Source organism: Pelobates fuscus, chromosome 2 (genome assembly GCF_036172605.1).
Source record: "Pelobates fuscus isolate aPelFus1 chromosome 2, aPelFus1.pri, whole genome shotgun sequence".
Taxonomy (NCBI): Eukaryota; Metazoa; Chordata; class Amphibia; order Anura; family Pelobatidae; genus Pelobates; species Pelobates fuscus.
The window spans coordinates 318,559,396-318,582,448 of record NC_086318.1 but is presented as its reverse complement, the minus strand read 5'-3'; the positions used below and the strand labels follow the sequence as shown (position 1 = coordinate 318,582,448).

The 23,053-nt window shown below is 39.5% G+C and overlaps 1 protein-coding gene across 2 annotated transcripts; it reads right to left on the bottom strand.

Annotated features, from left to right (window-relative positions):
- Positions 1–12,125: 12,125 nt before the first annotated feature.
- OSTM1 (osteoclastogenesis associated transmembrane protein 1) lies at positions 12,126–21,711 on the bottom strand. 2 transcript variants are annotated; one of them, XM_063443532.1, is made up of 6 exons: positions 20,850–21,711; positions 18,078–18,195; positions 16,691–16,797; positions 15,681–15,815; positions 14,267–14,432; positions 12,126–12,695 (listed from the first exon to the last, which is right to left on the bottom strand). In XM_063443532.1, exons 1-6 carry the CDS (start codon positions 21,195–21,197, stop codon positions 12,640–12,642), a joined length of 930 nt encoding a protein of 309 aa, XP_063299602.1. In that variant the 5' UTR covers positions 21,198–21,711; the 3' UTR covers positions 12,126–12,639. The 2 variants fall into 2 exon arrangements, with proteins under 2 accessions (XP_063299602.1, XP_063299603.1); XM_063443533.1 differs by lacking the exon at positions 12,126–12,695 and adding an exon at positions 14,116–14,156.
- Positions 21,712–23,053: the final 1,342 nt, after the last annotated feature.

Sequence of the window (23,053 nt, the reverse complement as noted above, 5' to 3'; positions counted from 1 at the left end):
TGCCTACTTCCTGGCCTTGTCAAGGCCCACTCCCCTGTTTCACTGTTCCATGGGCTTCATATAATGAAGTGTGCACTTCAGTGAATGAGTAACTTGGCACGTTAGAATGTGACTTGAGGAGGGGTTAATAGCTAGACTAATGTGCAAGCCAAAAGCTTACTGAGCCAGGGTGTATGGAAAACATAATGCATGACACATAAACTATAAAGAACTGAACAATGGTATATAGGACATTGATATCAGCCACCTTAGGTATCAGGTAGGAGAGTCAGTAGACCCCAGTGCTGCTCTTCTGGGCACAAATGAAGTGATTCTCTCCACCGTCCAAGATGGTTGTCCGTCCTTCCAAATGGTCACCACTGGTAGACTTAGGGACTGTAGGAAGGTTGTTGCCTCCGAGGCGTGTAGCAGGAGATGCGTCTTGTTGTTCCTGTCTGCCATCAGTTGGTGTGGGCCCACTTGTATGGGATGGGATGGAGTGCTCTCAAAGTAGTTGTGTAACAAGTCGGAATGACCTCCACCATGCGAGGGTATTCTAGAAATGTCTCTATAATGACATTTCTATCGCCTTTGACAAAAATTACTTTTCATGCAAAGCCCTGATGGATTCAGGTGCAGCTGGAAACTTCATCGACGTTCAATTTGTCAAAGGTAATACTATACCTATCAAAGAGAGACTATAACCCATAGCTGTTGAAGCTATTGATGGGAGACCACTCTCACAACCATTGATAACGCATGAAACCTTACCCATTAATATTTCCTTTGGTGCCTTACATAAGGAAGAGATTACATTTCAGGTGATTGCATCTCCTTCTTGTCCTATTATATTAGGATTCCCATGGCTTAGCAAGCATAACCCTCATATTGACTGGGCGAATGGGGAAATATTAGAATGGGGTAAGGATTGTAATGAAAGGTGCATATTGCATGTCACCAAAAGAGTGGGCACTATTGAATTACCCACTATTACACCTCAAAATCCAGAGATCCCTATACAATACCAAGACATTAAAGAAGTATTCAGCAAGACTCAGTCTAATACTCTACCTCCTCACAGACCATATGACTGTTCCATTAACTTACTACCATGCGCTATGCCACCTAAGGGAGCAGTCTATGCTCTATCTCCTCAGGAGAGTAGTGTAATGGAGGAATATATTAAAGATTCATTGAATAAAGGCCATATACGAAAATCATCCTCGCCTGCTGGTGCAGGATTATTTTTTGTATCTAAAAAGGATGGTGAGTTGCGCCCATGTATCGATTACAGAGCATTGAACAAAATCACGATTAAGAACGCCTACCACATTCCTCTTATTGCTGAATTATTTGACAGACTCCAGGGCGCTAAAGTGTTTACTAAGCTTGACCTTAGAAGCGCTTACAATTTAGTGAGAATCAAGGAAAACCACGAGTGGAAGACTGCATTTAATACCAGAAGTGGACACTATGAATATCTATTGATGCCATTCAGGTTGTGCAATGCTCCAGCGGTTTTCCAAGATTTCATTAACGATGTACTCAGGGGTTACATTTACTCGTTTGTCTTGGTCTATTGGATGATATCCTTATTTATTCTCCTGACATTCAGACTCACCACGATCACGTTAGACAAGTTCTGCAGACCTTGTTAAAGAATCAACTTTATTGTAAATTAGAAAAATGCATCTTTGACCAATCTGAAGTACAGTTTTTGGGATATAATATCTCTGCCTCAGGATTTCAGATGGATCCTAAAAAGCTGGAATTGGTTCTACAGTGGCCTTTACCCACTGGGTTGAAAGCCATTCAAAGGTTCATTGGTTTCGCCAATTATTACAGAAGGTTTATAAAGGGATTTTCTTCTGTAATAGCCCCCATCACCAATATGACACGCAAGGGGGCTAGTAGTACGATATGGTCTAAGGAGGCAATTGAAGCCTTTGAAACTCTCAAACAGCGGTTTGCCTCCACCGACATATTGATACATCCTGACACCAGTAAGCCTTTCATACTGGAGGTTGATGCTTCAGAGACAGGGGTAGGGGCAGTTCTCTCCCAGAGGGAGAGCCAGGAAACTCTGTCACATCCTTGTGGTTACTTTTCTAGAAAGTTGTCTCCTGCTGAGCGCAATTACGATATTGGCAATAGAGAATTGTTGGCCATTATTCTAGCTCTCAAGGAGTGGCGACATCTTTTAGAGGGTTCCAAGGACCCCCTTTTGATCATTACTGATCACAAAAACCTGGCTTACATAGGAGATGCTAAGCGATTATCTTCTAGACAAGCTAGGCGGTCTCTATTTCTTTCTCGCTTTAATTTTCTTATCACCTACGACCTGGTTCTAAAAATGTCAAGGCCGACGCCTTGTCCAGGCAGTTTGATACTGAGGCTATACTAGAGCAAGAAACGTCCCATATCATTCCCTCAGAATGTATAATTGCGTCCACTGTCCTTTCATTGTCCTCTCCACTGCTTGGCTCCATCATGGAGGCTCAGTCTCAGGCGCCCTGCGGTAAACCTCAGGACAAACTGTTCGTTCCATTGGGGGAAAGGGTTAATATCATGAAGGTGTTTCACGACAATGTGTCTGCTGGTCACCCAGGTATTAATAAATCCACTTCTGCTATCATGAGGTCATTCTGGTGGGATTCCCTCAGGAAGGATGTTAAGGAATATGTGCAGGCTTGTTCCGGTTTCCAAAGTGCCTCATAAACTCCCTTGTGGCTCTTTACAACCTCTTCCTATTCCTGAGGTCCCATGGTCCCACTTGTCCATGGACTTCATTGTTGAACTTCCTAGTTCTAACGGTTATACCACCATTCTCATGGTTGTGGACCGTTTTTCTAAAATGGCTCACTGCATCCCTCTCAAGAAATTACCGTCATCTCAAGACCTGGTACTGATCTTTATACGTGAGATTGTCCGTCTGCATGGCATTCCTCACAATATTGTATCTGATAGAGGTTCTCAGTTTGTATCCCAGTTTTGGAGGGCCTTTAATAAGCAATTGGGGATTGAATTGTCTTTTTCATCCTCTTACCACCCCCAGACTAACCCCCAGCTGAGAGGGCTAACCAGTCTTTGGAGTTATACTTGCGTTGTTTTGTTAATAGCACTCAAGACAATTGGTCCGAATTATTACCATGGGCCGAGTTTGCTAGGAACAATGCTGACCATGATTCCTCTGGGCATAGTCCGTTTTTTGTTAATAATGTACGGCATCCTACTGTCCTACCGGCTGTTTTTTCTGATACGGCTATTCCTGCTTTGGATGACCGTCTGGCTTCCATCCATGATACCTGGGATAAAGTTCAATCTGCTCTGGGTACTGCTGCTGACCGTTTCATGCATTATGCTGATACACGTCGAGGTGCCAACCCTGTTTACCAAGTGGGTGAGAGGGTTTGGTTATCTTCTCGTAACATCAGGCTCAAAGTCCCTAGCATGAAATTTGCTCCTAGGTTCTTCGGACCTTTTGGTGTCCTTCGTAGGATCAATCTTGTTGCGTACTCTCTGGCCCTTCCGGCCTCCTTGAAAATTCCTAATACCTTTCATGTGTCCTTGCTCAAACCTCTTGTTTGCAATAAATATACTGTCTCAAGTGTCCCTCCTCCTCCCTTAGTTGTTTCTGGACAGGAAGAGTATGAGGTCTCCTCCATAATTGATTCCAGGTTTCCTCGGGGCACTTTACAGTACTTGGTGGATTGGAAAGGTTATGGACCAGCCAACCGTTCTTGGGTTCCGGTATCTGATATATATGCTGGCCGCAAGATTCGCTATTTTCATGCCAAATTTCCTCTCAAGCCTGGTCTTCAGGTGGGGGGTAATGTCACGTATTCATCCGCTTATAAAAATGTGGTTAATGGCATTTACTGTCCATAAATGAAAAGTTGTGCCGAGCAGCAACCAAATCCACAGAAGGGTTAATGCTGAGCAGCAATTATGCAAATGGGAACCTGGTAACTGCCTTTGGGTCAAAGGCTGGTTACAGCCTATCAGATCTAGACGAGGGGTATTAAAGCCCAGTTCTCATCCTGCTCAGTGCCCTGTCGTGGTTTCCCTTGTGGTTGTCCGAGAGCGCGTTATTGATTCTGGTTATTCTGGTTATTTGACTTTGGCATTGTTTTTGACTTCCCTGTTTTCTGGCATCTCTGACTCCTGGCTTTTCCTTATCGTTGTGTCTCTTTCTGTTTCCCTTGACCTCGGCTATTCCTGACTATTCTTTAGAACGTTAGTCCGGCCATTCTAAGGTCTGGTATACATTACCTATCAGTCCTCTGTGTTACACAATTCTACATGCTGGATCATTCTGTAATCCTGACAGTATGGCTGCCAATGGAACTGGTTATCTTGTATTTATTGATGATGTGACTGCTGACAAAAGCAGCAGGATGAATTCTGAAGTCTTTCGGGCAATATTATCTGCTCATATTCAGCCAAATGCTTCAGAACTCATTGGACGGCGCTTCACAGTGCAGATGGACAATGACCTGAAGCATACTGCAAAAGCAACCAAAGAGTTTTTTAAGGGAAAGAAGTTGTCAGGATATTTATATCGGCAGACATTTTGTGCTAAAATAGAAATTAAAAGTGTATATTGCCTGAGTCACTCAGAACAGAGCAGACTCCATTTTGGATCTTCAGGCTAACAAAGATACATAAAATGTCTATCCTATAACTAACCACTGAGCCTGAACTAAGGAATGCATTATATAAACAAGCCAAGTGATCAGCAATGAAGCAGGGGGATGGAAGGCTGTCTAAATGTTAATGGAATAAAAATAATTCTAAACACAGACATTAGTAACAGAGAAGAAAAGTAATTAATTTTACTTTCTAAATTTTACAAGGTCCCATTGTAATTAAGGGGTGACATTAAGTTTACAACTGTCAGTTTTAGAAATCACAACAGGAATTGTCAACGCACTGTCTGGAGAAAATCCAAAGAAACGCTTTGAACTGACAAGTAAATTTAAGTTATGGTTGTTATTTTAGATAAGCCAAATGACGTCAAAATCGTCATCAGGAAAAGTTAACTCTTTCCTGTATAGGAAAGTTTAGTGAGGCGAGACTGCTCTCTATGGACCAAATACCTAAATTGCAATCTGCAGATTGACCACACCTTCAGTTTCCTATTGGCCTTATCAACTAATGACGTACAGAGAGTTTGGCCCTTTAAAAGTTAGGACAAAGGGAAGAGAAAGAGTTGAAGTTGGAGAAAAGTTTGGGCTTTTAGATTCGGACATGCAGAGAGATCCATGACAGATATTCACTCTGAGACTAACATCCAAGAAACACTCCTGGACACTTAGAATTTTACTCTTACTTTCTAAGCAACATTACTTTTACTATTACTTACATACCTCCATACAACCAATCATACACGCATTCAAGTTCCTGGGACTACCTAAGAGCATTTGATGAGAACATCTACTTAACTGGTAATTATGCTGGTTTTATTTAATTAATCTAAATTAATTAAAATCTAATAGCATGATATATGACTGAATAAATCACGGTCAGATTTCAATAATTAGAAATCTTAGTTAACTAAAGAATATATAGTTATAAACATTCCATTCTGCAGGTGGAATTAAGAATAATTATATATTAATGTGATATCACGTGTTAGCATACCGATGTTTTTATCCAGGTGTATTGATTTTCTCTGAATAAGATAAGATATCTTTTTAGGCAAATTAAAATTCGGCTTATAGAATCTGGTAGATTATTAGTGGGCTGTGGAAAGCAGAAACCAGAATCAGCCAAGGTAGAGGCCGTAGACCAATGGCCCACTCCTAGGACTAAGACTCAGGTGCTAGCATTCCTAGGGACAGCGGGGTACTATAGGAAGTTTGTCCCCAATTATAGCGCCCTAGCCAAACCCCTTACTGACCTGACCCGTAAGAACCTTCCCCGCCAAGTAACCTGGACCCCGGAGTGTGAGCAGGCATTCCAACATCTGAAAAATGCACTTAGCAATGCTCCTGTCTTGGCAGCTCCCAATCCAACTAAACATTTTCTTGTTCACACAGACGCTTCTATGTTTGGATTGGGGGCAGTACTAAGCCAAGTCGGGGCCGATGGCGGAGAACATCCCGTGGCTTACATCAGTCGCAAGTTGTTACCCAGAGAAGTAAGCTACGCAGTCATCGAAAAGGAATGCCTGGCTGTGGTGTGGGCCCTAAAGAAGTTGCAGCCATATTTGTATGGACAGGCCTTCTCCTTGCTCACAGATCACAACCCGTTAGTATGGCTGAACCGGGTGGCTGGGGACAATGCCAGGCTGCTGCGCTGGAGTTTGGCGCTGCATCCCTTTGACTTTAATATTCAGTACCACCTGGGTAAACAAAATGGAAACGCTGACGGGTTGTCGAGACAGACAGACTTGGAGAAATGATCCGTGAGCACCCCCGGACATCCCCAAGCCGATCCGTGTTGGATCAGACTGTGTATGCTGGCTTGTGGGCAAGGGGAAGCAGTGTAGCAGATTGTATTGATGCTGTCCAGAGATTCGTATAAGAAATATATTCGTGTAATTGTTTCCCTGTATAGTAAATGTAAAGTGTATGTAGTATTCGTATGATGGTTCGGTAGTTTCATACGAATGAAGCTACCGAACCATCAGACCACCCCAGTGAGAAGTGTGCGCCTCGTTAAGCGTTTACACTCTGCAAACCGCAGCTTAATTGTTTCATTGTATGTGCCTGTGTGGTCACCGTTCGGCATACGAACCACGTGCGGCGGCCATCTTACGCATGAAAATATCATTGGTGTTTGGTCGTCGAGTGTCTGGAACTCAAATCAGACACAAACAACCGAACACCGCTGAGACCTCCAGAGATCCATAACTCACGAACGGAGAGACTAGGAAGCCCCTTGTTCGGTAAAAGCAATGTATCGAACAAGGGAATTAATACGAATGGAAGATTAGCTGTGGATGGCAGGTATTTCTGTGTGTTTTAACTCCCGAACAGAGACCGACCGCAAGGCCAAAACTCACTCACGCAAGGCTCCATGCTTTTTCGGATACCACCTCGTGTGCGGTCGGTCAAATTACACCCTCCACCTAAATCCCGAACCCCTGGTCCGATCTGAGTGAATTTTGGATATGTTAGTCAAATTATTATACTCACTACGTGTTTTGGGGTACATCTAGAATTCAGGGAAAAGTACAGTATGTTTAATAATTATGTGTCACACTGAGGGGAGGAGATGTGTGGGAGGTAACTGTTATATTATTGGCTACTGGACTAATTATGGTGAATCCCTCCCTTGCATGGGAGAATGCTTTAAAAGGAGGTTGTGTGAATTAAAAAAAGTCAGTTCTGCTCCTGATGCGGTGTGTCGTCTAGTCATTGGGATCTGTATGGGGATATTCGTGGATTACTTTGTTTGCTGGAATTATTACTTCATGGTATTTTTACTACTTGTTCCTGAGCATCACTGGGATCTTTAGTGGAGTTTACCTGTGGAATACCAGGCCTCCGCTACACTAACCATCTGCCAATAAGGTTGTATAACCAGGTGGGATCAATCCTATCCCACCTCCAAAGCTCTAACAGTTTGGTGGAACCAATAAGAAAATCTTGTGTAAAAATTTGATGAATGCGGTACCACAGACAGGAGTTTGTAATTAACGTCATGATAACGTGAGCTAATAGAACTCTTACGAGATACTCCTATAAGAACTCGTACAAGAGAAGAACTCGTAGAGCAGTTATAGAGGGCTGTTTTGCAGGACCGGGCTTTGCTCCAATTCCCATTTTCAGGAGAATAGCTCGCATGAAAGCCTAATATACCCGGTTAAAAGCTTTCTTAGCATCTGGTTGTGTTTCCTTCCATGTTTCCCCCTCCAGTTGTCAAATCAGATGCCCAAATTAGTCTAGTAATCAGGATGGAGCTGAACTTTTTATAATAACCCAATGAGAAGCCATCGGCCCTGATGTCCAGGGCACAAGGGTGGGTGGAATGAAGGAGTTGTTACACCCTTCTATTCCACACCCAAACTATTGGGGGGTGCAGCTTTCTGCCCAAACACTTTTTTTTTTTAACCTACAGTATGTGAAATGCATTATTTGCCCTGGGCTCTCATATGCAAGAGAGTGTACAAGCAGGTGTGCATTTTTATGCAACCAATGATTATTAAACCATTACTCTTCATTTATTTGATGAAGTATATAAATGGGAGCTAGAAGCCTGGTTCCTTGTTATTAAAATTACCAAATAAAGCAGCTCTGTTACCTTTTGCAAAGACCCAAGATGGCAACTAATCTGCTTATATTGCAGTGGCTCAAGGATGCCAGGGAAGAGCATTTTTAACTTACCTAATCCTGTCCCTCATGGGCGCTGTCATCTTCTGCCAGGTCTTCTTCTGGTACAAGATTGATGTCTATGGAGGATTCCACAAGTACATGGGAACCTCCATAGAAAGAGCCTTGTTCCCCCCAGCCATCACGTGAGGACTTGACAAAAAGTAGTCCCACCTGTTGTCAAGCTATGAAAAATATTTAAGATCAAGTAGTCCCTACTTTGTCTTAAGATGTGTTTTGACTGTGTTAGAATTTCAGCGATGTTCCAACAAAGTGTTTGAGTATTTTATCATGACAGAGGGTGACAGAACCTGTTTTAGCCCTGCAGCTGAAAAGATTGCCATTCTCCAGGAATGTTTTCATTGCAGGGCTAACCTGCCTCTAGTCAATATAAAGTACCATTACAGTCAATTGAGTGAAATAAAGTCAAACTGTAGTTTAATCAGATGGTCTCACAGAGACCATCTGATTGTGCACCAGCCTCATTCCTATGGGAAAGTATTGGAATGGCTGAGATCATCGATCTCAACCAATCTTGGAGACCGGTTCTGCAAGGGAGAAAAAGGTAAGTAAACTACCTTTCTTAAACCTGGTAGCACTGATCTGGTCACCTAAACAGTGACTAATACACTAGTGTTATAGTATTCTTTTACCACGTAATACACAGAGTGACAGAAAAGGAAGAAGTCAATACATGACACTATGAAAGAAAAAATTATTTATGCACAGTTTTTATATTTTAATAAACCAAAATATATCTGGTTAAAAAGTGAAGAAAATATAATTGAATAATTGAACTTAAAATGTATTTAATATATTTCTCAGACTTAACAAAATAGAGTTGTCTAGAACATATGCATTTGATTTGAACAAGAGTTAAACTGTGTTGGACGTAAACATTTACAGTCGAAAATCCTGAGTTTAAAAGCAACTTAGCAGTCTTCAGGAATGTCCAGGTAGCTCTACCGCTGTTAAGGAACTACATCTCCCATGATGCCTTGCAAGCCAAAGATATGCAAAACAAGTTATTGATCCACAACAGCCAGAAATGTACCTGTTGGCCACCCATGGTCAAATAACAATCCAGGAGAGTAAAACAGGACTCAAAATGCAAAAAAGCAATTCCTATCACTATCAACAATGGCAATGCTCTAAAGAAAATTTCAGTAGGGTCGTGCAAACAGTTCTGAGATGAGGATTTTTAATATAGCTTAATTAATACAAAATAAATTAGGGGGAGAGGGTCAGTCTCCAGGCATATCTGATTATGCTTAACCCCTTAAGGACCAAACTTCTGGAATAAAAGGGAATCATGACATGTCAGGCACGTCATGTGTCCTTAAGGGGTTAAATAGACACTGCTTGCAATACAATTGGCAATATAAAACATAATGCATGTTTTTTTTTTCTGCCGTGCCCCTTTCCTACTCATTTTATGAAGTTTATAAGCAAAGTGCAGTTCTGGGTTTTAAAAATGATTACCATGGAAACCAAATAAATGTTCCTGCTAAATACTCCTCTTTTTAAACTTTACTCCAGGACACCCTTTATATTTTCAGGGTTACTCCAACCATTATGACTTCTGCTGTTAGAAGTGGTCATGGTGGTAGGAGTCTGAAAAAAAACGAATTTAGAGTTTATTGGGGTGGGGTGGGGGCTACAGAATACTGACCCAAAGGGCATAAAGACAAAAAAAAAAAGGGTTGGAGTAACCCTTTAACTATTAGTGAAAAGTGATTGAGAGATAATAACCAGTAATTGTAAACATTATAAGTCAATATTTTTTGGAAAAACTACAAGTCATTGCAATTTCAAAGCTACCTTACAGTTAAAACACATTAAAATAACAAAATATGTAAATAAATAACAGGTGGCACACAGGCTAATAAAACAATTGGATTTCTCACCAAACCAGGGATTTTATATTGTTTAAGAAAGTTGAACACTTTTATTTACGAGCTTTTACATGGGAGGACAATGATTAATTGGCCACAAACTCTGGAAAGCGGCTTCCCCTGTAAAGCGCTTAACTGCCCAATCCTATAGTAATGACTTTCAGACCTACTTAGCATGAATATGCTCAAAAAGCCACTGATTACTGTATCAAAGCTGTCATTCTGTAAGTTGGCAGATATAAACCAGCTTTTATAAGCATAAATGAAAGATTGCTTTGAACAGTTCTCAATCATATGATTCACCAAATCAAGGTAATGCTTTCAGAGTCTGCATGGCAGGCAGCAGCTGATCTAATCCAAATTAGTTGAAATTGGAGCACAATGGATGTCAAAACAATAACCTCCAATTCAGAACATTCATCTCTCGTTTCAGATGATCACAAAGCAACAATGAATAGAAACAGTGCTTTCTTCTGTCGTTCAAACATTAAATGTCCCGCATAAGTGGACTACTGTCACCTACCCCCTGACCATTATGAAAAAGAGTGGAAAATAAATATTACAAATTTGATTAAACTAAAAAGACATACTCCAGGTATATACTTAAAGGGACACTAGTCACCAGAACAACTACAGATATTTGTATTTGTTCTGGAGAGTAGAATCATTCAATTCAGGCTTTTTGCAGTAGAGACTGTCTTTTCAGAGAAAATGCAGTGTTTGCATTACTGCAATGGAATACCTCCACTGGTCACTCCTCATATGGCTACTAGGGGTGCTTCCTGGGGCAGTAATGGGGGTCACCTAAAATCCTCAACCGTTTCCATCTCAATAAAAAAGATAACTGGAAATAGCTCTGTACATAGAATAATGGAAGAATCATTTGTGTATGAGTAGAATCCCACAGAAATGGTGAAAAAGCACCTAATGTATTGGATTAGAATATAGGAAATAGAAAGATCTATATAATTAGAAAAAAAAACACTGAAGGATCTGATACCCGTTTCTAATATTTTAGGTTATTTATGAAGGTGTGAACATTGTTGCTACTTTGGCTATAACTACTTACACAGGAAACTCTTTATCAGATTGAAAATTAAAGGGTGATCCCACTTCTCAAATACAAAACCAATAAAGATAATTATTTAGTAGATATAGCCCAAATTAAAACATGCATGCATTTAATTATGCATTTTCTCACTGGGGTATAACGAAAAACCACTGGCAAAAGCTGAAAATCTCTTGTCTGCTGCCTTTGCAAGACCTCCCCTTGTAACCCTGCCCAGACTTTCTGTGGCTATCCAATAACAGACTTTCCAGTGCAGCTCAATGAGGTCTTTACAATACAGGTGCTCTGAGCAATTGCTGTCTCTTGAGTTTAGCTCCACTGAGCTAACCAAACCAGGAAGCAACAGAACTGGTTGTCTGCTTGAAAGCCAATGGAATGTAACAAGGTACATTTATAAAAAGTGCCAATATCTACTGAAATCTGCACTTTTGTGTAAAACTTTTTTTCAAAATTAATCAAGCGTAACTAAACAATATACCGTTATACAAAGAAAATCTATATAATATTACACATAACTTAATAAATCCTTAAAAAAAAAAAAAAAAAAAGGATGTTTCACTTGAGCAAACTGAATACAACACACTGCAGTTACTACTCATACTCTAGGCTCTTTAAATTGATGGAGAGAAACTTAAAAATGGCTGATCTATAAATCCTATTGTACATATTTCGAAAAAACATTTGAAATATATATCATCTAATTTTGCAACAGGAATAAAATGTAAAAAAAAAAATACATTTTCCAAAATATGGCAGATGAAAATCTTATAGAAAGCCCTTCAAATAGACCTAAACCTCCTATTACAAAATACTTCCTGAGCAAGCAAACCAAATACTAAAAGACAAACAGTATTGGTGTACTGGAACTGTCTGAGATTAACGCAAATGTTCATTTACTAAAGAGTGAACTGAGAAGATTGTCAAAAGGAAAAAAAAAAAAACAGAGTTGGAAGTAATTCTTTAGACGTGGAAGTGAGCTGTCAACTCGCCACCAGTCACAGTTTAAAAACAAACAAAAAATTAAAACGTGGAAAGTGTTATCTTCCATGATCTTTTCATATAACATTTAGAAACATCAAGATGAGGTTCCTTGGAACAACACGTGCATTGTTTAACTCCAAGGCTTCACCTGTACATAAATCTAGCCCTGGGATTTCAGTATAAAGTAGAGACCATACAATACAAAAAATGTGCGTGTAAATCCACATACAATTACTCAGTCCATTTAACAAGTTATCTGCTCCCAGGCTTCATTTCCTCATCATTTTAGAAGGGAAACTTTAGATTATATTAGGCTGGCCTCTCTGAAAATCCTTCTGCTTGAGACCAAATACAGTTGGGTGTCCAGTGTAAATGCTGGCTTGCTCAGTATTGCTGCTCAGTTATTGAGATCCTGTATGTGTGCTAAGCTCGCACTTGATGCAAATCTCTTGGCTGGGGAAAAAAAAAAATATTACATTGGAATCAAAATGCAATTAGAAAGACAAATATTAATTTATTCTGTAAACTGATATTATTTACTAGGGGGAAAAAAAATTGTATCGATCCCACAGTAGGCAAAACAAACACACACACACACACACACACACTATTGAGGCTGCTGAATCTAGGACAGCCTGCACATTATTACCTGAAGTCTGACAGCAGGGGACCACAATGGTTGGAGAAAATTATAACCACACTCACACTTATAGGTCTCATGAACAGAAGCTTAGCATCTTTGCTGTGCTCCATAGGCCCACTCTGTACTTAAAACTAACCAGGAGTTATACCGGTTTATGTTTATACTAGTAGTCAAGCTTTTTTTTCTGGTTTGTAATAATAGTGATTTGAGATTATTATTATTATTATTTTTTATATAGGTATCAGAGCATCTAATGTAATTTTGGTCCAAATACTGGTGGTGACATCAGTTTGATTACACGGAGTCAAGTGTATTTTTCCTTTCTCACTATAAAATGTTTTGTGTTTGACATGCACGATTATGCTTTATTTATTTATTTTAGTCGTATCCTCGTAGTACAACCAAAGTGCACAATTTTTGTAATTTTGACTAAAACATTTTCTTTTCTAATTCTGCATTTATATAGATTATATTTATGCAGCCATATAGGATAAAACACAAAACTTATTTTTTTGTGATCTTTAGAAATTAGTGGTTATTATTTGGTATAATTTGACAGTTGCAGTCATCTTCAGTGTTTGTTGTTTTGTGTATGTGACTGAGGAGATAATGTTCTAGGAATGGCCCTTCATGATGCAATTTACCTGTTGTAATCGGATATATCTTGCATGAATAAGTGGGGTATGCATACCTTTAATAACCATAGCAACGATAGCTCATTGTAGTGATTATGTAGCTGAAGGTCTGTGCTCATGAACCCCAGGACCCACAGTCCGCGTTCTCTTCAGTTACAATGATTATGCAGAAAACTACACTTCAGTATTCCCAAAATGTGTGATTTAATCCAACTTAGATAACAATGACAGCCTGAGTTTGTCGGCCTAATGTGCCCCAATTTAAGTAAATGTGGAAGAGAAGTTGTATCATGTATTTTAATAGAACTATATTATTATGTACAAAACTTCCACATTTTTTTTCAATTCTTTATTTAGAATTTTATACATCAACAGGAAAACAGCAACAAGGAAAAAGTATAAACCTCTGAATTAACGATGTTATACAAGCATGGAGCTGTACCAGTATCACTCTGCAGTGTTTTATATAGTTAACAAGGTGATATCAATCAAGGGTAAGTGGATAAGTGAAGTGGGGGGCTTCTGCATTTTTGAATACAAAACTAAGCTATAAAAATAAACCTTAATACAAACAAAAAAAACATTATGCATTATTCAAAATCGTTAGGACAAATTTTCATGGGATTCAGCCTTCACCTGCTCAAACAAAAAAACGTATTCCTTTATTATGCTGCATTAACACATTTGTTGTTTAAGAATGTAGTTAAAAAAAAATAAAAAAATTTAAATCTACAATAGCTACTTACGTAAGACAAGTCTTAGCTTCTTTTGCTCAGAGTGCAGGAAAGTGCTGAGATAGAAGATGAATGGTAGAAACAGAATGAACGCAGACACAGCAATCACTGGAACCGTGTCCGTACAGGGTACAGTGCAGTTGAATGTTTTGCTCCAAAGTATTCGAGTACCGTTCATCTGAAATACCAAAATAGAACAGTTATCCCTTCTCCTGCAGGATAGCAAACAATGCAAATATATATTTAATATATGTATATGTAGGAAAATACTACTCAGTAGCAAGAAGCAGCCAAGAAAAGGCTGATGATGAATATAATGCAATCATAACATACTTCTCAATCAAAAGATTAAAGATACACTAAACACCAAAAACAACGTAAGCTTTAATGATTGACCCTTAGTTCTACTTGTTAGCAAAACCAGTGGAGGGTTTGCTGAGCAAAAGTTATTTAACAAAATCACCCTCGCTGCCATGTGATCATGATGGATACAAGATTCTGTTCCTGCGCTTGATACAGTTGCGCTTAAATTCAAAGATATTATTCTTCATTCATCTCTCGCTTCTACTTACTAGGGTGATTCAGACAAGTTACCCTAATCTTTAAAAACTTACAAAGATTCTTGTGGAAAAATGTTTTGGATGCTTTTCTGAATAAGCTTTCTGGCATTGTTCTGCTATTCCTCAATCACCTCGTATGGTCCTTTTAAGCCTGCATTGTAAAACATTGCTTTTTTTTTTTTTTTAAACTGTAATATTTATATTGCAGGGTTAAATCCAGCTCTAGTTGCCATCTGCCTGACTTCCCACTGTAGTCTCATTTCCCTTGTCTTGGCTGACAGGTGGGGGCTTCCAACATGACAGGTGCTATACATTTAGGTAAGCCCTTGTGCACACCATTGCTATAAAAGTGTGGCAATTTCAACATTTGAGTATTTGTTGCTTGTTTTGTTGAACAAATGTTGCTGTGCCAAAAGGTGCTGATTGCTTGATTTAAAAAAAAAAAACTAACTTATTTTATTTATTTGTTTTGGAGGGTAGGAGAATCCCAGGACGTTAATTGTTTCTGATTCACTGGGTAAAACACTTAAACCACAGCCAAAGTTGTGCGTTCTATCCTGTTGGGTGAAACAACAACTTAATCTCTTGACAATTTACAGAGTGGAAGTCACATGGTTTGGCTTTTTTTTTTATCTCTTTGCTTGCATGCAAATCCACAAAGCAGTGCAGCAAGGTACATTTTAACAGGGAACTACTTTTTTTGGCAAATTTGCATTTGACAACCCCTTTAATATTGAACCCAACGGCAGTACAAAAAGCCTATCCAGGTTCAATAAATGAAGTAAAATATACATGTGGAAGGAGTGCTACAGCAAACATTTATACATGGCCAATTAACAAGTATAATGTGTTCCAAACATACTCACAGCATCTTCCAAGTCAATGCACAGAGATTTTGAATGTTCCAGGTTACTATACTGAGTGTTGAGACTTTTGTAACTCCCATTACAGTTCTGGCACACTTTTGAGTAATTGCCCTCTGATATTTGAAATGGAGGCTCCTAAAATAAAATAAACCATATTAATTAAAAGAATTTGTAAATAAAGAGATGAAACAAACTGAATTGTACAGCAATTCTATCTTAAAAAACACATCACCGGAAAGAAATGGGGGCAAAAACCAAGACAGCGCACAAAACCCCAGAAACAAATAATGTTAAAAAAAAAAGTAAAATAAAAAGGAAATAAATGTATTCATTATCTGCATAAGCATGTGCAATAGGTCCCCACCCTATGAGGAGCATTGTATTGGACATGCCTCATCCGTGAAATTGCGGGACACAGAGTCTCAGGGCTGGAAAAACGTGCGTAAAATCTCACTTTATTAAATCTTTATTGCACTAGTTCAGTGACCTGGATAGGAGAAAGGACAGGACACTATAGCGTTATGAATGCAGATTTGTACAGCTCCCGAGAACAGCTCCCAGAGCAATGTATAAAGTTTATCATGAAGACAAAATATATATTTAATTGTCTTTGGCGCTGTTAAGTTAATACGCACTTCTCAGTCCCACCTAGCTTTGGCCACCTGCAACACTGTGGACCTTGCATGGAAACCCTTCACCCATGACTTCAACACTCTGGATTTGTTGCCAGAGGATGCTTATCTGAATAGAGTGATATCAACAACTGAATGGCCTCAAAAGCCTTTCACTCTGTCTATAGACAACATTAGCAGTTGGCATTCACCAGGTCTCAACCAAAACTTCCAAGTTAAACTTACACACCTATGAAATAAAGCACTGCATGTATACCCCTTCAACAACTTTAGATACACCCTACTTACCCTGTTTTAATTAAAATTTGAAGTTCAATGTACAAAATGGTAGAACTATTTTTTTTTTAAATGAAAAAAAATTAAAATAAAAAGAATTACCTCCATGTTCTGCATATACTGAATAAAGCATGTGTTCAGTTCTTTATACAGCCCCATAAATTCTATGGTAGTGTCTCGTACCTCTGTGTTATTGTTCTGCAAGCAACCTAAAAAGAAAAAAAGAAAAAAGTAAAAAGTAAAAAAATAGAAAAAAAAAACAACTTCATGTAACTACAAAACACAAATATACAAAAAAGTATTTTGCCTACCCAGATATTTACAATTAAAGCCATTTATCTGAGCATTCAATAAAAAATAAAGAATTCTGTAAACATAAAGGATGAATACAAAGACTTCTTTCAGTTTTAAAACCAAGTAAGGATGTCTGCTGGCTGCTATGGTGCGTAACACACAACCCTCTTTCTATTAAGTTTGTGATCCTTGGTGGGATTTCACCTCTTCAGCTTAAATATGGATGTTAATCAGACGTATCAGATCTCATCGCAGTGGTACCCCCTATTTTCCCCTGCCCTCTTTTTCGCTACCTACTTTTATTGTAAAAATTTACTGTTTTCCTATTTTTTTATTTCACGTTATGCAATATTTGACAGATGGGACAAATAACCCTGTTACGTTTGAGGACAACTTCTGTAAAGGTTGTTGTGGTTTTCTCTGAAACAAAGAATAAAAAAAAAAAAAAAAAGGGGGGGTTTGATAAACAGAGCTAAAGTGCTACTATTTTTAGGGGCAGAGGGAGATCCAAGCATTCAAAGAATAAAATCAAATATTTCAAGTTTGGACTTCCACTATGTTCTACATTCATATCTCCCAACTTCAGTGTCCTGTGAAGCAAGATACTCGTGGCTGGCTAATGACACAATTTGTGTCACTGGCTCTAGCCATAGGGGGCAGGTCTGGCCATAGCAATGATAAGTCAGTCTGCAGTAGTCAAGTAGGCCAGCCAACCAAGGGCAGACTATGCAGTGAAAACAGTTTCAGTACTCTCTGCAAGGGCCTAATACCCTGAGCATAGCGCAGCCGTGCCCAACGATGCGTTTGCACTATGCTTGTTGGGGAAAGTTCCCATGTGTCTTCATAAGTGGGACATATGGAAACAGTCGGTACAGGTCCTGTAAAAATAGGGTTGGTTGGGCCTGTGCATTCTATTCTGTGTGATGTTTTTCTAATAGTTATTGCTTAACCCAACAAATTTATTTTTTGTAAGACTTTTGCTCACAGTTGTAATTTGGTGTCACAATATGATAGATGTTGAGCAAGAATCAGACTGTTGGGTTTTCCATTGCATCTGACATCTTCAACATGCTTGATCTATGCAATATTGAAGATTCTTCATTTTTGGGTTGTACAACCATTAGCAAAATGAATATATAGACAATGTTATACAATTCTCTTCTGATGGAGTGTAAAGTGCTTGAGGAACACTTACTTTCACACTTGCAATCATCCCATGTGTCATCAAAGAAATCATTGAGGCTCACAAGCATGTGGACCCGGTCTGACTGCAGGAGACTCAGTGCACAACTGTACGTACTATTCAGTGGGTACTTTAAAAGACAGAAATAAAAATGTGGTTTTGTTAGATTTGTAGGGGCAGTACTTTTGTTAATATTACAAAAACAATACTGTCACATGAACATGGAACCGGGTATGTATACAAAAGTCTTATATTTCCATATAGACATTTTAGTTTGGTGAATTAATAAAAAAAACAAAAAAACACAATCACATCGCATAAAACCTGTTTTAGCCATGACCATGTGATGGTTTTAAAAGTTATCTGTAGAGGAGATAACCAGCTCTTTGAAATATATTTTGTTACAGGTTGGATTATGTCAATTGTGTGCATATTCTTTGCACAAAGAATCATTCATTGGCTGAGACTGCTCAGCTGACACTTTCAGCCAGCAATTGGCCGTCAGGATTGGCATCCAATTTCTGCAGCTCTACAGAAGCCAGATGTGCATCACACGTCCTTATAGGAGGCTCAGCGCCAGGTGGTACCCAGGTAAGAGGCAGACCATTGCTCCCATGACCGTGGAATGGTGCCAGGGCACTCCTGTCACAATCACTGCTGTTTACTATTTGAAAAACATGGCTGGGGTGATTTATCCCCCCTCCATATTTCCTACACTGGTGGCTCTACTTCTACTTCTTGCATTCTGCATTGGAAGGTGATGGAAGCAAAGATCTCCTTGTTCAATGCACACTCACAGGAATGAAGTGCAGAAGATATTCACATCTGGGATGTGGAGGGCTGATAGTTACATAACATTATACCTTAGATTTCCTGCATGGAATATAAGCATTGCCTGTGTGCTTCAGAAATTAAGGAAATACATTTTCACTGGACAAACTAACAGTTTCCTGTTTCCAGAGAAACTAGAATGTCATCTGAAATAAAGAAATATTGCAGCCAGAAGCAGGCACTTCCTCTTTCCTTGTGAAGAGAACACAGTACTATAAATAAAAATGCTGACTCCACCATTGTGCAGGGAAAAATGCTCACACACAGGCTTATTCACTAATCTCTAAAGCAAATTTGAGTTTGAAAGTAGGAATGTCATAGGTGGTGCGACAGGATTTTATTATACATCAATCATGTTGTTGTTGTTTTTTTGGTTTTGTTTTAGAAATTATTAATTTTTTACCAGTGCAATATATCTGTGTTGACTGCTTTTAAATTGCACAGTACATAATTCTTTATGGTTCAACTTGTCTAGAACCTTTCCCTAAGCTACCTGCACCGGTCAAGCTGTTTATAACTCATGCTCTTTTTCTAAAGAGAATCCAATTTTATCTAAATATTGTGCCCTCCCTCAGGCGGTCTTTCTGCTCTCCCAAGCATCGGACCAAAGAGCATGTACGGTGGCTGCTCAGGTAAGATCCTAGCTGACGCTACTAGCGCTGGATAGGGAGTATTGGATTGGCAACTGCTGCTCCTTGTGTCCTCTCAATAATTCTTTATGACTGATGATCTCACAGAAGGCATATTGGCTGCAGATAGGACACTGGCTTAGAGATAAGCTTAACTGCTTTTATTTTTTTACTTTTTCTAATAATAAAAGGAATACGTCAAGCTTAAAAAACAAAAAAATAGATTTTCTTAGTTCTTTAAGATTGTATTTTGAATCAGCGGGAAAGAAATACGCGTCACATCAATATGATGACAAGAAAAGAGAAGGGGGAAAAAAAAAAAACATAAAAAAAAACAGCATTACACTATTCTAATATATCACGAGATTTAAAGGAATCTGACACGTAAAGAGTACCTGGTAAAAACTATTAATGCGATGACTGAGTACATATGACAAGGTCACCACATGAACTAGCACCATAGATGACATACCAAAAGAATTCAAGATTACCAACAAAATGCCTATGGCTGGTTTAAACAGGAAATAATAACTATGTATGAAGATTTAAAAAAAAAAAAATGAGTAAGAGTGAATAAGGTAGGACAGTTTGTTCATAGGTATATGTATCTTATTGTAGCTACCTGATTGGAGTCGTAGCATGAAATAAAACACGATAAGCAATTTGTAAATACTTGCATCAATTTCTTAGATATCTGAAATTTTAGGTTTGATATATTTTAACAGATCAATTCAAACCAGTAATACACTTATTTGTTAGTACCACCCGTCAAACAGTTTAAGATGCTCTTGCCACGCTCTTTTAATGAAGGTTTAGGTATATGAATAGTTAAATGTCCGACCCACAATCGCCAGATGGTGAAAGAAACACTCATAGCACCATAACCACTTAAACGTGTTCTGCTCCCCTTTCCCCATTGTAGGTAAGTCCAATTGTTTTTAATTAGTTTGACTTCTTACCTGGGGTCCACCGGTTGCCTCTCCCTGCCTTTTCTCTTCAGTGCCAAGCTTAGCCAATTGGCAAAGAGCAATCAGTAGGGCTTAGCTCAGGAGAGCAAGCAGAACCTTTTATGCAGAGGCTTCTATCTTTCTGGGCTTTTGAGAGGAGGTAGGGAGCGGCACCAGGCACACCCCAGGTAAGAAGTTTCTACTTACATGAGGGGGCAGCAGGGCATTCTTCCTGTATAACCACTACAGTGTGCTGTTGTGGTTATGGTGTTTGACAAGTTCCTTTAAGAATGTAACAAATACAAGGTTCAAACAGTGCAGTAGAAAACAATTTGCCATGTGTTAAGTGCCCCATATGCCCGACCAGTCCCACAGACCTTTTGTGATGTAATCTTAGCCATGACCGCCTTCAGATACACATATTCTTTATGGCACCCTTGGCATATTCGCACTGGCCTTGCATACTTCACCAAGCACCCACTGAGGGCAGCACTGCTGTTGGCATATTCATGTAGAAGTTGAATACAGACATCTGGGTCTTTAGAGAGATCTGGAGAGGAGTAGTAGGATGGGAGAAGGGAGAGTGACAGCTCTTCTGCCCAGAGTGACTTGGGCAACAAGTCAGAACCACCTACTCCATCAACATTGCTTGAAGACCAGCTTGATACTAACCACACACAACGTAATAAAAAACACAACACAATGTAGTCACTGGGGGCCATCATTAAAATACACTACAGGCAGGAAGCACACAGCTGTACACACAGTTAGACAAAAATAACACCCTCTAAAAGCTGTACAGTCCTATACCAGAGCTGTATATAATGTATATATGTATGCAAGTAAGAGTCACTAACCTTTCGGTGCACCACAGCAAACTATTAGTACCAGAACTACACAAAACAACAACAACTACATCAGCACACCATCCCAGAGCTATCTATCCCTGTAGGGACAATGCTGCTATTGCAATATATCCAATATCTGAGAAAAGATAAACAAGCTTACTCTGACTGTTACAATACAAACTGAGTGTAATACTGAACAACACACAACTTGGACAACGAAATGCAAACTACTAGTAAGCTCTTACTAGTGCAATACTGACACACTGAGAAAGACACACAATGGTACCGCAACACGGTCACAGTAAGGAGTCCTGAGTCACAAGACAGCCAGCAGCCATCATGGGTCTAGCTCACACAACATGCACACATCAGGGACCACTAGCTGCCAGCACTTCCGCATTCAGGGAGGAGGAGGCGGGGCCAAACAAGCCTAACCCTTTCACTGCCAGCCTCAATCATCAGGGCTGAGTTAGCTTGCTGAAAGCTTCTCAGTCAATATGTTAGAATAGATACACTTGATTACATTAGGTTACATCTGCTTCCAGAACTGAGGAAATGTGGTTTTATAGTGATTTTCTGAGCGCTTATCAATTCAGCAAATGCATGTTAGGAAGCTTAAACTTACTCACTTTAGGGGTTCAGGGCTGTAATTATAATTATTGGGGCCCTTTACAATCACCAAGTTGCTTTCCCCTCCAACACACACACACACACACACATTCCCAGAGATAGAGTTACACACTTACAAACACAGATATACATTACAGACACAATAAAGGATAAACATTGCTGGATGCACAAACCCAGACACATATTGCCAGAAAGACACACAAACACAAGGCTACTGACTTACAGACACAGACACACGCTCCCAAGTACATGCATAGGTACTTACACATACATGCAGGGTAGGTGCAAGTATTTTTGGCATTTTAGTGTGGTGGGATATGGGCAGTATTGTGTGGGACAGGGGCATTAGTGAGGGGATAAAAACAGTATTGTGGGATCTGGAGCTATGGTGGGGGGATCGGAACAGTATTGTGGAGGTTGGAGCTTTAGTGGGGGGCAGGTGCACTATTGTGGGGGACTGAGGCTATGTTGGGGGGATAGGAACAGTATGGGGGCAGTGGTGGTATTGTGGGGTGGTAGGGCAGCATTGTGGGGGGATCAGAACAATTTTGAGGGACAGGTCAGCATTATGGGGGCTGGGGCTATTGTGGGAGGAAGGGAACAGTATTGGGGTGGGGACAGTATTGTGGGGGACTGGGGCTATGGTAGGAGGGAGGGACAGTATTGTGGAGGAGTGGAACACACACACACACACACACACTCTCTCTCTCTCTCACTCTCGTTTTTTCTTTTTTTTTGTAAATATAATTTTTATTGATTTTTCAACATGTATCAAATATTGTATAGTGGGACTCGCAGGTCGCCTCAATAGTAGATATTGATTACGGTATTAGCCATATACAGTCGTGTTGTCTAGTGGGCGCAGATGCCCTGCAGTATGTAGGACTCGCAGGTCCCTCTTTGAGTAAAGTTTGACTTTGCATTCCATGGTAAATATATATTGAAGTTCGCTCGTCTACATATATGCATGCCATTTGATTCTTGTATATATCGGTATTATTATCAATATCAGTATCAGATGGGCTCGCAGGCCCGCAGTTTCGTTGGACTCGCAGGTCCTCATATTCATACCAATGATAGTGATTCGTGTGTAGTGTTCCTGT

What these genes read in the sequence shown, in the direction of transcription:
- OSTM1 (XM_063443532.1), bottom strand. Translation starts at nt 21,197, where the DNA reads ATGATGGCCCCCAGTGACTACATTGTGTTGTGTTTTTTATTACGTTGT. An exon ending in AGTATATGCAGAACATGGAG is followed by an intron (nt 15,816 to 16,690) that starts GTAATTCTTTTT and finishes ATTTTATTTTAG; the next exon opens with GAGCCTCCATTTCAAATATC. An exon ending in GCATTGACTTGGAAGATGCT is followed by an intron (nt 14,433 to 15,680) that starts GTGAGTATGTTT and finishes TTGGTATTTCAG; the next exon opens with ATGAACGGTACTCGAATACT.